General features: G+C 36.9%; 1 protein-coding gene across 7 annotated transcripts in view; it reads left to right on the forward strand.

The window, feature by feature from the left end:
• The window catches only part of AGFG1 (ArfGAP with FG repeats 1), a 36690-nt gene that overhangs the window by 18573 nt on the left and 5586 nt on the right, over positions 1–12531 (forward strand). For 4 of the 7 annotated variants that reach the window (XM_068953673.1, XM_068953670.1, XM_068953672.1 and 1 more), the window contains exons 4-10: positions 521–683; positions 1828–1984; positions 6682–6801; positions 8513–8722; positions 10313–10496; positions 11189–11268; positions 11569–11661. In XM_068953673.1, coding sequence (XP_068809774.1) covers positions 521–683; positions 1828–1984; positions 6682–6801; positions 8513–8722; positions 10313–10496; positions 11189–11268; positions 11569–11661 — 1007 coding nt within the window. The remainder of the gene's footprint in view (positions 1–520; positions 684–1827; positions 1985–6681; positions 6802–8512; positions 8723–10312; positions 10497–11188; positions 11269–11568; positions 11662–12531) is intronic. The other 3 variants (XM_068953675.1, XM_068953676.1, XM_068953677.1) reach the window with 1 other exon arrangement.

Below are 12531 nucleotides of genomic sequence, written 5' to 3' on the forward strand. Positions count from 1 at the left end.
TCTCTGACCAGGTGTAAAAATTAACTAATGTTATTCTTGCAATCTTGAATGTACTCTCCGTTTTGTGTGCCCTTTGGCCTCAGTCACATAGCCATATAAAGTAAAGGACTTCCGAATAAAGTCCAGAAATCATACAGGAAGTAGAGAAGGTAAACTATTTAAAGAAGTTTCTCAATGTGTAGTTTATCTTGATAGGACAGAAATGGTTTAAGGTGGTATTGGCAACAGCGTAAAGGTAAGTTTTGCAGGCTGTTATTATGAAGTAAAGATGCATGTGATGATGCATGTGGTCTTAGGGGCTGTAGAAATTGAAGGCTTGGAATTCTAGTCCATTTTTTTAAAAAATATCTGGCATGTTTAAATCCTAGTTTAAATCTAACTACTCGTAGAATTTGTTGCTGGGCCAGTAGTTAAAGTAGCAGAGCTGAGATCTAGCAGTTTTTATGCTTCCAGTCTTGTAGATGTTGGGCAGAACTCTTCGTGTTAAACTTATAAAAACAGTTCCTCTTGTTCAACATAGGTATGTTCCTCCAGAGCAAGCAAAGGTTGTGGCATCAGTCCATGCGTCCATATCGGGGTCTTCTGCTAGTAGTACAAGCAGCACACCTGAGGTGAAGCCACTTAAATCTCTTTTGGGAGAAGCGGCACCTGCACTGCACTTAAACAAGGGCACACCTAGTCAAGTGAGTAAATAGTAACAGAGCTGAAGAGCACAGAGCTGCTCAGCTGTACGTTTCTCTTATTAGTACAATGAAAACTTTAGCAATAGCAGTTGCTGCCTAAAAATATGAATATCGCTAAAGACAATTTTATGTATTTTGTAGAAGTACATGGGGTATTGAAGATCAAGCCCTAAGTTAAGCTTGTTTGAGAAGATGCTACCTTGTTATTGACCAAATGAACTTTTAAAATGGTTATTTTCTCAAAGCAGGATCGTTCAGTGTGATTGACAAATTTAATGATGATTGGTTTTTGCTCAAATGTGTCAATACTTTGAATCCAATGTGCTATATTTTCTTGTTTTTTTTCTTCTTTAAAAGCAATAAAATGGCTGATACTGTTAATTGTGAAATTAGTTGTATGTGGGTGAAAAGTGTGCGTGTTCACTCTTACTTTTCATGCATCTGCGACCGTCTTACCAAGTGACTTTCGGAGTATATATGTATGCTGTTATGTAAAGCCAAACAATACTATAGCTTAAGTCTGTGAGGAAGACTGTTTTTGAAAAGCTGTTTTACCATTCGGGTACAGACAACTCTTGAATGGACTTCTTACAGACTCAAAACCCAGAAACTTGCAACTTGTAGCCTTCCTATGAATTTTTGTTCTCTATTGAATTTTAAATGTTTTTTTCCAGAATGCAGTGAATAGTTTTTTTTCTAACTTATAAAATTAAGTTTTATTGCCTTTATTTAAAACTGCAAATACTGTAGAAATACCTAATTTTGAAGTTGCTTGTTTATTTGCTGCTACTTTATTCTTCTGGGCCCCTTAAATCAGTGGAAGCCTGCTGCACAGTTCTCTTAAACATGCCAGTGTCATAAATAGAATGCCTGCCTCCTACTGTAGGAGGACGGTCTGTGCTATATAGAGCATCATTAATAGGTCACTTATTCCTGAAGTTCTTGTCTAAAAAAAAAAACCGAAAGAAAAAATGCGATTTTATTTGATAAACCTTGTGGTTTGCAAGGAATGATCAATCGGGAGAATATTAATATAAAACCGTTCTGAAAGTAACTTGCTCTGTCCTTCTGGCATCTTGCAAAAAGTCAGTTTGGCAAAATATTAACTTCTTGTTTGTTTAGCTAATTAAAATGTTGTTGGTAGTCTCCTGTTGTAGTTCGATCTCAAGGACAGCAGCAACAAGAAAAGAAACAATTTGATCTCCTCAGTGACCTTGGCTCAGATATCTTTGCTGCTCCTGCTCCTCATTCAACTGCTACAGCAAATTTTGCTAACTTTGCACACTTCAACAGTCATACAGGTAAGTATTCTGAGCAGACTATCCCTTTTAAATTTGTAAAATTCTGTGCCTTGAGTGTTGTACTGCTTAACCTTTCTTTGTAAAAATCTAAAGGAAAACTTGAAAGCAAGCGGTCATAATACTGTGGGTGGGTGCAGTTTTTTCTTTTTTGCTTTTCTTCTTTAGGCAGGAATTGCTGTAGCTGTTTTCTATAATACATATGATTCAGATGTTTTCTGCCTACTACCAGGACTTAAATTCTTCGGGGGAGTGAGTGAGAATGAGTAACATAATGTAAGGAGAGGATGATATTAGATCTTCAGTTTTCTTTCTGAAAATTAATGGAAAGAGCATTCACAAGAAAGAAAGTAGATGTAGAGACTTTAAAGGAGTTCAAATACACTGACAATAATTATCAGTTTGTTAGAGGAAAAACAAGGCTTTCTCAGTTTAGGGAAAACACTTTTTTTTTTTTTTTTTTTGTCTATAAAGCCTGTGTGGGTAGTATTCTGTAGTTTCAGGAAGAATAAACAAGCCTTGAATATATGTCTTGACTGAGGATGGGGGTGGACTTGAATTCTTAAAGAATGTCTTCAGCAAAATATATTGAGCCCTCGGGGTTTATTTTCAGCTCAAAGATCTTGAACCATAGAAGTCTATTCTAACTAAAAGTTGTTTCTGTGGTCACTGAACTATGTTGTTGTTAACTTGCATTATAATTGTGGGAAAATACCTTTGCCTGCCTTGTCTGAATGAGCTTTTCATCTCATTTTTCTGAGAGAAATTGATGCTGCTAACACAGTAAAAATAAGAAAATTTTCTTAAGTCTGAATTGAAACGGCTAAAAGCTGAGATGAACTGTGGTTAAAGGAACACAGGTCACGTACCTGAGGAATTGAGCAAAGTATCAAGGCTTGCTTAAAGTTAACTTTTTAAAAAATATTGTGAAATGACTGGCTGAATTCTGTAATGCTGAATAGGAGTTGCTGTTGCAGTGTTTTTTTGTAAAATGCTTAACGTAAGCTTTCACGTTAATCATCATCTTGGAGGTATATTTAATTGAGAGAACTTGTGCTGACTGGCCAATATTGCAGTGTTACTGAAGAAGCTGCAGATACTTAACTCTTTCCCATAATTCTAATTCTATCCAAACTTGTGCTGAATCATTCTATATTTATGTATGCTTAATTATTCTTCAGGAGTTTCAGGAGGTGGAAGTTCTGTTAAAGCAATATTTCAATACTGTGCTCCAAGTCTAGACAAATTTCTGCTGCATCTCTTCTGGGTAATAGTTATAACAGTAGGATGCAATGTAGTCACTCCAGAAGAAAAAAAAAATATATTAAGATTCTGTTAATTTCTGGTTGAAAGGAGTGGTGAAAATCAAAAGTGCGAGGAATATCCAAATATAGCAGATGGTGGTCGTTCCCTTGACTCCTTTCTGTAAATTTTAGGACATGAAACACTTTCAGGGTTTGAATTAATTTCTAAAAAACAAAACCCAATTCCAAGCATGTGATAGCTGAACGTATATCACAAACCAGTTTTTGTAAGGGTGTGTTCTGATTCACTAGTATAAAACATTCATAAGGTTTGTATTGTGTGCAGTAACCAAAGGGTGGCATTAACTAAAACTGGTAATGAAAGGCTGCAGACTCTTCCCTTTAGAACACAAGGAGGAGGGTTGGTGAATCTACTAACTTTTGTAAAAATAAGTTTTAAATGCTCACTTAGTGAGCTATAAACATGTAACTTGCCAGCCAGTTGCCTACTCTAGCAGAGGATGGAAGATCTTGCATTTGATCCAGCGCAACTTTCTCAGAGCCTTTGGCCTATTGGCTGGTGTTCTTTGAGGCTTGGTGCTTTTTGCTGCTCCTGCAAAATGGAGATGGACTGTTTGTCTTTCCTATATGTACACTGTGGTTACCTAAATAACTTGCTGAAGACGACCAGCAAGGTTAACGTCTGTTTAAGTAAGTTGCTTTTTCTACAGTTAAGACGCAACTGAGTGTAGAAGCTGGGAGGGAAATATTCAAGAATCTCTGCTGTGATCTGTGATGTCCACATGTAAAGCTTGAAAATCATGCAGGCAATGTAGTTTCTGATTGTGTTCCTTTTTTTTAAAGTTTCCTGATATACCATGCTGGCTCAGGGCACTGCTGTGTGTTGAAGTGGAAACATGCTGACCTCCCATTTACTCACTTGCAAAGTTCCATCATTTCTGCAAAATGATGAGATTTTGGAGGATACTATAGATAACTGTTCTCTCAGTCTATTGCTTTTTTACTGCTAATAGTGACAAAAGAAATTAAGAATTCTTTGACATGCAGACATTCTATAAGCTTAAGAGTACCTGAAGAAAAGACTTTAAAAAGGCATGATAACACAGGTCCACTCTGTCATGGATCATGAGGAGAACAGACTTAAGTGAGAATAAATGTAGTAGTACAACGCAATTGTCTTCTGGAGAATGATTTTAAATTTCATAAGTAAATAAATGCAGTCTTTATTTACAGAGGTTCTTGTTTTGGAATATTTCATGCCTCTCTGCTGCACTATGTAGGGTAAACCCCAGAGAAGGATTTGAGCAAAGACTGTGGGAGCTGGCCTGTATTGCCATGGCTATGGTGGCTTGGAGGTTGGACCTCCAAGCTAGCTTTAGCCAGTTGACTTTTGTGCCGCCTCATTGATTTGCAATCACAACGGCAGTTGCAAATGTAGACCGATCTGTATTCCACCAAGGTTCCTTTGTTAGTGTTGTTCTTGGGCTTCTGGGTAGAGAACTTAATTTTGGAATTGACAGTCCTTCCTTAAAAATACGATGTACGTATCGTACAGACACAGGAAAGTACAGGTCCTTACCTGGTCTTTACTTTTGTGTTATTTTCTCAGGGTAAAGTTTGAATCTGTGTAAAACACGGGCTCTCTTATAAATCATGCTTTTTGTATCAGCTGCTTGAATAAAATATTAAATGTAGACTGTAATGAATACATTCAGGTTTCCAGTCCAGACTTGAAAGGTATCTGATTCATGATTCTTCACATAGTTCTCTGTTCATGTGAGTGGTTCAAATACAAAACTTTTCTGCAAATCTAGGAGTGACATAAATTTATTCAGTAAATTAAACACAGATCTCCAAGTAGCTCCAACCCAGCTGATGCCTCACTGTAATAGCATCGTTTCCGCTTTTAATGAAATTGCAGTTGAATTCTTACAGTGGAATTTGGAGATGAAGTCTTTAGAATGCTGTCTGTAATGACAGAAACTACTTTTCTTATATTTTCGTGAACTTTTTTTCCTTGCTCGCTTTAAAGGGGAAAGGTTTAGGGCTGACCTTTCCTGAGAACTTGCTTTCTCTCTTCTGCCCCTGCGCCCCCCACCCCCCACCTTGCTTGTTGGCTTTCATGAGCACTCTTAGTAAAAAAAAAATTTATCAAGTAGGGTCGCACCTTGCCCTCTCCCCTGATGCCCCACATGAAGGGGAAATACTTGTACTTGCACTTGTATTACTAGCATTGTACACTAATTTGTATAAAAATACCCTTTTAGCTTATAAACTTGTAGTATGGATGCATTTTTAATAGAAATAGTTCAGTGAAATAATGCAACCTTTTCTTTTAAGTAGCCAGCATTGCCTATAGCAATATTTAAACCATCGCCGTTGTTTCTTGTTTCCGTGTATACTTTACTTGACTGCGAAATCCCTCCAGGCTAAACTGGAAGTGCTGACCTAGTAATAGAATGAGTGTATTCCCACTGTTACGCTAAAAGGCATTTTGTGGCTTTCTTTAAAGAGTGACTCAGGTTATCTGTTTATAGGGTTTTGATTTATATGTGATTTAAAAACACTTCTGCTTGCTTGTAACAGTAGCTAAGACTTTCAGGGCAGCTTATCGGTTATATAGGCAGCTTATCAGGTATGTAGGCACTCAGTTCCTATTGAATTTATTCATGCTTGAATGACCAGCTGTTTGAAGTTAGATGGATTTTTAACTTTTATTTCCTCCTATAGTATGGCACGAAAGGAAGGACCAAACTGAAATTCTGTTTGAAATTTCCTTGGATTTTATTTTGTGGATTCACTCTATGAATGTTATCTTCTTGACATTGGTATTGATTTTCCATATTTCTGTCCTTTGATTTAGTTTTTTTGTAAAACTCAGTTTTCTAGTAAAATGCATTTATAAGCCTAGCAGAAACTATTCAAGTGATGCTTAGCTAAATCTCCCCCAAGAAAGAAGCTCTTTGTATAAGAAGAATTCAAATTCTTAGTATAAGAACACCTTCTAATTTTTATTCCCAAACAAATGCTCAGTTAGCCCACAGATCCTGTTTCTGGGAGGTGGTATTTAGAGTGATACCTTGTTTGGCCTCTACAGCTATGCCTTGGTGTTCTGTACTCTTTGGTCGTTTATTCCCCCAATGTCCACCCCAAGCACTGTAGGCTTAAGCTGAACTGGACTTCATTTGGTCGTGTAGCTGTGAGGAGTAGCATGTGTGAGGAGGAGAGAAGAAGCAGTAGTAAGTGACCTAGGTCTGTGATGGTGGCCTCTTATTTGTAGAATATAATGTCTACATTTTATGTAAAAAGGAATTACAAGGTAGGGCACAACCCTTGGAGGCTGTCATGACCATTAATTCACTTAATACATCTGTTTTTGTGTTTACTTTTTTTCCCCATATCCATTAACATGTTTTGTTCCTTTGCAATTTACAGCGCAGAACTCTGCAAATGCAGGTTTTGCAAACTTTGATGCATTTGGACAGTCTAGTGGCTCGAGTAATTTTGGAGGTTTCCCCACAGCAAGTCAGTCTTCTTTTCAGCCCCAAAATACAGGTAGAACTCCTAGCACTTTTGATTAATACTTGATTGAAATAAACCATACCTTTAGGTTGGAAGGCACTTCAGTTGAGTTTATTTCTTGCACCTGCCTGCTTTAGTGCAATCAAGCCATTTGAAGCTCTGGGGAAACTCAAAATGAATTCCCTTTGTTTGGTGTTGACTTTCTTTTCTTTTCCTTTTTTTAATGCTACTGAGAAGTCTGATTTATGGACACTGTATGTTTATTGTTAGCTCTACACCTGAAAGAATAATAAAAATAGAGTACAACCATACTGCTTATAATAAATATTTGAATTGACTGTTTTCATCTTAGAAGGGTTTCAGGAAACCCAAAAGCACATCAGGCTACTATAAAAATAAAAACAGTCCATGTATGTGTGTGTATATATATATAATATATATGCACACGCTTTACTATGTTTGGCTGTCAAAGGACTTCATGTGTAGAGACTATTGCTAAGATTTTTTTTTTTTTCCTTTAATTTGATCATGCTTTAAGACTCTTGCTTGAGCTTACACTTGCTGTTTGTCTAGATCTTTGGCTGACTGACTCTTTTCCTTTTTGTTTTTTGTTTTTTGTTGTTTTTTTTTTCTTTTGAGTGTGGTGTCGTTTTAAACTTTCTTTCAAATTTTCTTTCTCCCTTCTTATGTTAACTTTAACCCACACACAATTTTTGGCTGTCCAGCGTTCAGAACGCTTTCATCTAGCTGCAGTTTTGGTGAATTTACTTCAGCTTTTCCTCTCCAGGCTGTGCACAGTAAGTTCCACGCAGTGGAAAACTCAGCTTGCTTCATTGTATGCCATTGTTGTGTAGCCTTTTTCAGTTCTACTACTGCATATGTCTTAACTTCATTAAGCTATTTAAAAGTTGTGTGTCTTGTTTTTTGTGAAACCAATTATTACCTATTTTATATTTAATGTACTTAATGGAACAATTAAATTTAAATGTGACTTGCTTATATTAATCTAACACTCTGGACACTGAACAGTTAGAAGCTCATAGTTTCATATGTAAATATAAATTCTGTTATTTGGACCTAGCCAGATTTTTCAAATTTACTTACATATCTTTGAGGTCAGTAGAGACTTGATGTGAAGAGAGCTGTCTCCCCCTTGACTCCCACCCCCTCCTGATTGGATGCAGTCTGGAAATCGGAGAATAAAAAACTGAACTAGTCTCTCTGAACCTTGGCATGGTGTCATATCATACTACTGTTGGACTTCTAGGCTGTGTTTTTTGCCTGGAGTAATGACTGACATCTGAAATGGTTAAACATGCTATACCATTAAGTAAATTCAAGTAGTAGCTATTCATTAGACACACATGACAGGAAAATGAAGATCCTGCATTTTGAATTTTTAAAATTGAGACCAACATATATTTTTCTAGCAAAATGTTATTGCTGTGAAATTACTTTAACAGTTAATGGGCAGTGCATAGTTTTGCAAGATCTAACTATGACTGTGATCAAGCTGTTAAAGTTTTTTCTCTGATCTAGAGACTAAAAATTATAAATTAGTTAATCTGATGATCCAGCATTAATTTGAAGGATATGAGAAAGGGTTTTAAACCTGTGGGATGGTGCAGGGGGAAGATGTTGCCTCACGTAACTCCAAAGAGGTGGGATTACTGTGCTGCCGATTGTGGTTGGAGAGACTTCTCTAGCTTTGAGTATCAATCATGTTTAACTTACTTTGTTACAGGTGGAAGTGCTGGATCAGTGAATGCTAACTTTGCTCACTTTGATAACTTCCCCAAATCCTCCAGTGCTGATTTTGGAGCCTTCAGTGCTTCTCAGAGCAACACAACGGCAACCGCAGTCAGTAAAGCTGCAGTGAATAAACCGAATCTCCAGTCAGCAGACAAATATGCAGCACTTGCTAATTTAGATAATATCTTCAGCACAGGGCAAGGTATTAAATTTTATTCTTTGACGTGTTTGTACTAGAGTACTTTTGTTCCGTATCACAAGGAATAGCGATGTCTGTCAGAATAGTAACTTACTATATTCCAAAATGTCTGTTTTTGAAACTATCAGTGGAATTTCACATATTTAAATGCTGCTGTGCGCCCCTAGCGTGCAAGACATGAGTTTAAAAGTAACATCGTCATTCCAAAAGGATGCCATCAGACAATGGCTTTTTGGGAACCTACTTGCTGCCAAAATGAAGAATTCTAGGTTGAAATGTATAAATGATTAGTGCAGTGATGTGTGTGTATTTATTTATTTTCTTATTTTTTAGATACTTGAGCTAAAACCTATGGTGAAGTTTCTTTAATGGAGAACTGCAGTTATTACAAAGAACTGCAATAGTAGCTTTCTCCTGACAGAATTTCACCAGCATAGAGGTTGATTTTATTCTTTGTATTGTTGAAGCACTAAACAAGCTTCATCAGCTTCCAAAAATATTTATATGGTATGTGAGTCTGTTAATCATTACCTTAAGTTTGTAGGCACCTTACATTTTCTGCTTGGGTTGAACCAGTGTTAATTGGCAGTGGACAACAGTTCTGCCACAGCTAAAGTTGAAATTATTTTTATTTTGTTAGCACGAATGCAAAATTCAGCTTTAGTCTATGTTCAGTACAAGCCTACAACAGGGCTGTGTTCAGTTAAGTCATTCTGTCTCCTTGGCTTAGCAATCCTTATGAAGGGATAAGGTATAGAAGTATAAAAATTCGAAATACAGGTTAACTCTTTTAATAGCAAAACTGCACAGGGTATAAGGAGCAAAATAGATGACTTGAGGTCAGCCCTTTGGTAAAAGATGCTGTGGTATCATACCTTTCTTCCTACATATTGTCTACAAAAATCTGTGCATATCTTTTGAGTTCCATACTACTGTTGATGTATGGAAAGATAATACTTTGTTATTCTGTCTGTTTTTGCATCTTCTATTTCCCTTTATCGTGGTTCTTCGTACCTCATGGCATCTTACCCTATTCACTTGATGCCATAAGAGTAGTCCTTTGAGGACGTTTATGCAGAGACGTTCTGTAGAGAGTGGCTGAGAAAGGAGCATCCTTAATGATGCTTGTAAATGTAAATTTAGGAGGTGGAAAAACTTCAGTATGGATTTACCTAATGCTATGCTATGGTGACAAGACTAGGTATCCTGTAACTTTTTTTATTGCTTCTCAAATGATGTGAAAATTGAAGTGTTGACCTGTAATGTAGAGGTTTGTTCTGAAATGGTATTTGCATTTTAAAAAAAAAAAAAAGAATTCTTCTAGTTGAAGAAAAGACAAAAGTATGAAGTCACTATGTTCTGGGAAAAGCAGAGGCTCTTTGGAGCTGTAGAATGTCTATAGAAGCATGACACTCTGTTAATAGCAGCGGCTTGGTAACCGTTTCTTTTTCTATAGGCCATAAGGCCTATTTCATTTCTAAGTTGGAAACAGAAATCTGTCTGTGAACTTACATGTAGTAGTCAACATTAATAGAGCGGGGCAGAAAGTAGAAACCTTTTTCGTTATTTTTAATCTGGTATCTCTCTTTCTAGGTGGTAGTGAGCAAGGAAGTGGCTTCAGCACTGTAGTGACAGCATCAGCAGGTCCTGCTTTGTCAGCCTCAAGTCAGTCAAGTGCATCTTCAGACAAGTATGCAGCTCTAGCAGAATTAGACAGCGTGTTCAGCTCCACAGCAACCTCTAGTAATGCATATACTTCCACCAGTAATGTTAGCAGGTACTTTTTATTAGAAGTAATAGACTGTAAATAGACTTCATCAGTATATGGAAAAATAGCTCAAGGGAAGTTCTTTAAGACTGGTTATATGTATATTTTTTCCTTACCAAGAATAAGGAAATAGTGAGTTTAGAGGTACTGTTGAAACTGTCTTTTTTAGTAATATTACTGTCTGTTAGATGTTGAAAGAAGAAATGAATACTGTCTGTCAGCAGAATGTTCCCTGCCCCTTTCTAGTCATTATATACTAAACCTCTCAGATGATAACGCTTTTCAGTACAGAATATTTGCATGCAAACTTGATCATAGCATTATCCCTGGCAAAAGGTTTTTGGGATATTTGTAGTGTGCACGGTGCTAATCATTAAAATAATGAAAAACAAATGCCCATTACAGCTATGTTTGGTATTGCAAATATCGCTAGAGCTTTTGATTTGCAACTTTATACCGGTGGCCTCTATTCTCTCCCTTGCTGTTGGTGGAAAGGACTTTCCATTGCCCAGCACAAGTATGTTAGTTTCTGACCCTGGCATCAGGTGCTCAGTTCCTGGCATCAGTGGATCATATAGGAGTTTGCAAACTGTGCATAAGCATTCCTCTTCTATTCTTTTACATGCCAGCAATAGTTGTAGGTTGTATTTAATTGTTAAAAAAGCAATACCGATTTCACTGAATGTGTGGATTACTTTCAGCAATGCTTTTGGAACAGTACCCGTGGCTGCTACTGCACAGACACAGCCTGCATCTTCGAGTATGCCTGCTCCATTTGGAGGTATGTAAGTGTTACTAACACTTTTGCGGTCTGTAAGCAAACGCCTCGGTGCTATGCTTTGGACACTAATGATACTGAAGTTGATAAAGAATGACAAAAGATACGGTTGTCTGCGTGGGTGATGTGTTGCAAGTTAATTGCTTTGTCAGTTGTTGAGTTTTTTGTTTTTGTTTTTTGTTTGTTTCATGTCATTATAGATATTCATATATCTCTGTGTAAAAGTCATATAAATGTAATGCAAGCCAGAATGACTATTTTTAAAAGACTATATATTTTGTTAAATATTTTTTAATCTTTCAGCAACACCTTCCACAAATCCATTTGTAGCGGCCCCTGTTGCCCCAGTGGCACCTTCAACAAATCCATTCCAGACGAGTAGCCGAGGAGCAACAGGTTAGGAAAAAACCTCTACTCATTTAAGAAATTTACTTTCAAGGCTTGTGTTGATTCTGTTTTCATAGCTCTGTAATTTGTTTCTTAAAGGCTTTTTTTGTATTATCTGTCTTTAGTATTTATTTGACAAACTGAGTTTGTTCAATTAGGAGTACAATAGTTATGAATAGGATGCAAAAGTTGAGCGTGTTTTTTTTTTTTTGAGATTAGTGATATTTTTGTTGAGCTGAGGACATTAGCTTCCTGTTTCTGACCAACTCCTAGAATTTCAAGATTAATTTTGACATTTTTATTTTTCAAAGATGATCTGTTTTGAGGCATTTTGATACTCCTTCAGCTATTTGTAGGTTGCATGCTGCTGGTTTGGTACCTTCCGAGACTGCAAACTTGGCTTTGAAGTAGGCTTCGTGGTAGATTGCTCTAAAGTTGGGCATCTTGAAAGCCCTGCTGCCAAGTGGGTAGAATTGAATTGTTTTTCATTTCCAAGTCCTGAAAGCCCTCAAAACCAAGGCTGCCGAAGAGCTGGAACTAGAACTAGGAAAGATGCAACTTTGGGGACTTTACCTACTCACCAATCTCTTTATTCAGTACCCCACCTAAAGAACTATGGAGTGGTTTAAATGAAAGGGGGAAGGGAAGAAAGTGGGATATTTCAAAATGTGCCTAGACTTGAGCAAATGAATGCATCTACTGTAATGAGGAAAAAAACTAACTCAGTCCAAAATGTCAGTTAGATGAGTTTTGATTCCCCCTCACCCCATATATTTTAACTGGATTCTGACTGGTTTAACTGATTTCTTTCTCAATATTTTGTTGCTGTGCTGTATGGTGTTTTACGGAGTTAATTTGGGGTAGATTTTAAAAAAAAGA

This window comes from Struthio camelus, chromosome 9 (genome assembly GCF_040807025.1).
Source record: "Struthio camelus isolate bStrCam1 chromosome 9, bStrCam1.hap1, whole genome shotgun sequence".
NCBI lineage: Eukaryota > Metazoa > Chordata > Aves > Struthioniformes > Struthionidae > Struthio > Struthio camelus.